The sequence below is a fragment of the Mandrillus leucophaeus genome, unplaced genomic scaffold (assembly GCF_000951045.1).
Source record: "Mandrillus leucophaeus isolate KB7577 unplaced genomic scaffold, Mleu.le_1.0 Scaffold282, whole genome shotgun sequence".
Lineage (NCBI taxonomy): Eukaryota > Metazoa > Chordata > Mammalia > Primates > Cercopithecidae > Mandrillus > Mandrillus leucophaeus.
Window position 1 is genome coordinate 3926886 of NW_012102943.1, and position 3332 is coordinate 3930217.

At 35.3% G+C, this 3332-nt stretch overlaps 1 protein-coding gene across 1 annotated transcript in view; it reads right to left on the minus strand.

The window, feature by feature from the left end:
* Positions 1–1372: 1372 nt before the first annotated feature.
* SPINK13 (serine peptidase inhibitor, Kazal type 13 (putative)) overlaps positions 1373–3332 on the minus strand; it is a 19660-nt gene continuing 17700 nt past the window's right edge. Inside the window, exon 5 of the mRNA XM_011985406.1 lies at positions 1373–1621. Within this exon, the coding sequence (XP_011840796.1) occupies positions 1573–1621 (49 nt within the window). The 3' untranslated portion in view covers positions 1373–1572. The remainder of the gene's footprint in view (positions 1622–3332) is intronic.

Here is a 3332-nt window from a genome sequence, read left to right on the forward strand (position 1 = left end):
AAAGGATCTTTGCAAAAGTGAAAAATCTAGGGAGTCTGTTTTCCTTTGATACACTGTTCTTTAATTTATCATTTGGCTTATCTCAGAGAACAGAAAACATGATGCCAACTGTGTAAGAGAAGCGGAAATGTATTATTACCTATAAAAGAAAAGTCAAAGAGTAGATATAATTTAGGCATGGCATGGCTGGAGACAGAAAATCAGTGCCATCAGAATATATTTTCCCTGTATCTCTTGTTTCTGTTTCCTCTGCTCTTTAACTTCATTCTTAAAGGGGCTCCCATTTGTTCTTACAAGATTGCTGCCTGTGGCTCTGAGAAAACACATCCCAGGAAAAAAGAGTGACAATCTTTCTCTTAGGATTTCTAGGTAAGGAGCAGAATATCAATGGATCTGTTTTAGGTCATGCGCTGATGCCTGCACTAGTGTCTGTGACCAAGGGACTTCCATCTGTAGATGTGCATAGGCCCAGATTTTGTGTTCCACCCCAGATCATGATGAAGTTAACACAAATGAAGACACAACCTTGAGGGTAAGGTTAATCACAAAAAGATAATTGAATGTTAGTTTCTAGAATATGGATGGCTGGATATAGAAACATCAGCAAAAGATGTCTACTCTATTTGATTTTTTCACTCCTTAGTTCCCATACTAGCTACTAACAACACTCATTGTTGCTACAATATTTCTACTTTCTGATGTAAACCTATAGTGGATTTTCAAATCCCAATCTTGCTAACAAATGAAGGAGCCATAGTGTATTTCATCAGGATCTTCAATATATATATAAAGCTAGATACCAGTAAAATGGATGACTTACTCTTTTGCATAAACAAAACAGTAAGTGGAATCAAGAAAAATTTAAAGCCACTATGGCCAGAGACACTGATAGTGAATGTGACCCAAAATTATAGTTAATCAGTGGCAAAATTGAGGGCAAAATTCATGTCTCCTTATTTCCATACCAGCGTCCTTTCTTTCTTTGAGTAGGAATCATCCAGTAGCCTAATACTCCTCCTCTCTCCATGGTCTTTTACTTCTCCAACCACAGAAAGTATAACATCCATTTGCGAATGGTAAAAAACAGCAGTAGGCCTGGGTAACTCAGTGATTCCTTCCTTTGGACTTTGTCTTTTGTAGGAAGGATATTTTCTCTTTTACTCCATGTCTTTTAATTATATTAATGGGGTAGGGTTTAATTCTGCAGATAGGCCTGCAATTGGTGGTAAGTATAATTTTGGGTAACAAGATATAACAAGATACAACAAGATATAACAGTTGGGTTAACAAGCCCAACTGGTGAAGATAATTTAAACTACCCAAAATGGGAGGAAGATGACTTAAAACAATCAATACATAGAAATGAATATCAGCTCTTTTGTTGTTTATTTGTAATAAATGTGATATTTGGTTCTTGTTAGTTTGATTCCTTTATTTTTGTCTCCCACTTTGTTCGACATTTAAGTACAGCATAGGGATGTTATTTAATTGACATCCTCACACTCCAAAAGAAATACTTTTCTGAATTAAGTAGAAAAAAAGAATAAGCAAGTGTAGGTCCTCTGTTATCCATTAATCACATTTTCCATATTTTTCAAATTCTATATAAAAACCAAATTCCCTAAAGAGAAGAGGAAAAAAAAAAGAAGATTAGTATCATAAGGAAAGTGAACATTGGTATTGAATGTGCTTTTCCTTATCTTCTAAAAGAGGTCTGAGAAGGGAGCTGCTTTTAAATTCCCTTTACATTCTTCTTTTTTTTTTTTTCATTTTTCTTGGTTACCACTATAGTCTGTACATTCTTTCTCCATGTCTTGATTATTCAAAAGGTGTCCTACGACATTTTTTATGTAGAGTTTTTCATCCCCTAACCCATTCCCATCTCAATACCTTTCAGTTCAACATAGAAATACCAGATTTTCTTTTTTTCTTTTTTTTTTTTTTTTTACCAAGAGGTAAAAGATAACCACAGCAATAATGCTATGCATAATTCACACGGTTCGCTCTGTGCTCAAATTTTTCACTGTTTTCACACTGTCTATTGATTGTAGTCTAATCCCCTTTCTTGGGCATTTATGTTTCACAGAAGACTAACCTCTTATTTTCCATCTTTACATATTACCATTCTCTAAATACATAATATTTCTTTCAGCATCATATTTGTATTACATCTGTAAAGACACTGCACACTTTCTTGATTCCAAGTGTTTTCCCAGACAGTTGGCACTGTGTAGATTGAACAATCCTTTTTCTTTTTTGTGTTCCATTTCTTTAAAACTCCTTTAGCCCTCTCGTTCTTCAAGAGACTTCCCACACCAACCCCTGTAATCAGGCTCACCTTTGATATATATCTAACGCACTCATTTGGTTCAAGAATGGCAAACATAAATGCTTGGAGCCTACTGGGTAATATAAATAAGTGATGTGAACCACTTCCATTACAAAAGAGAGAGGAAGAACTATGGTGGTTTGGAACATGTGATCTCCATTTGAACAGGGAGCTACTATGAGGCAGTTGAGGCTTATTTATTGCCTGATAAATCCTTGCTTAGTATCACTAAGCAAGTTTGAAATCTGTATTTTTGGGTAAATTCTATCAATGATTTCAAAACTTATTAAAACATCATTTTTTCCAACAAAACCAAGGTTGCTTTCTATTCTCATCAACTTTGTATGCATATGTTCTTTTTGCCAAATAAGACCACAAGCTTTTTAAGAGTATGGACTGTTTCATGTAATGTTCTCTTTTCTTAGCATATATTACCAGAGTGCTAGACTGAGTAGGCTTGAGGGATTCATTAAGGATAGTGAATATGACTTTATAAATTCTGGCCAAGTCTTGGATTCATCATTATTTTTCAAAGATTTTACATTGTTCACAAGTGGCAGATATCTCTGAGAGCAGTGAGTCCAATTTACCAGGGCTTTTTCCTCAAAACACTGCCAAGAGCAGAGACCAAGGAATTACCCTTCTCCTCCTATCACTCAAAAGAGCATTAGGACTATTCTTCTTGCCCCAAGATATAGAAATGGCATGGAAATTAAGTTTACACATTCAGGTCATATGGAGAATTAAGCAAATATGCATGTCACTGCACCATTCCTGCCATTGGAATTAATTTTCTGTGTTCCAGAATAAGATATGTTTGATATGAACTGTGCTCATATTGGCTACAATGTTACTGAACAATTTTTAACTATTTTAACCAGCAGGGCTCTTCATTTATTCTTAGACTGAGAAATAAAAACTAGAGTGGTCACAGTACATCTCTCAGAGTTACAAGGTAGATAGGAAGGAAAGAAGGAAAGAGGGAGAGAGGGAGGGAGGGAGG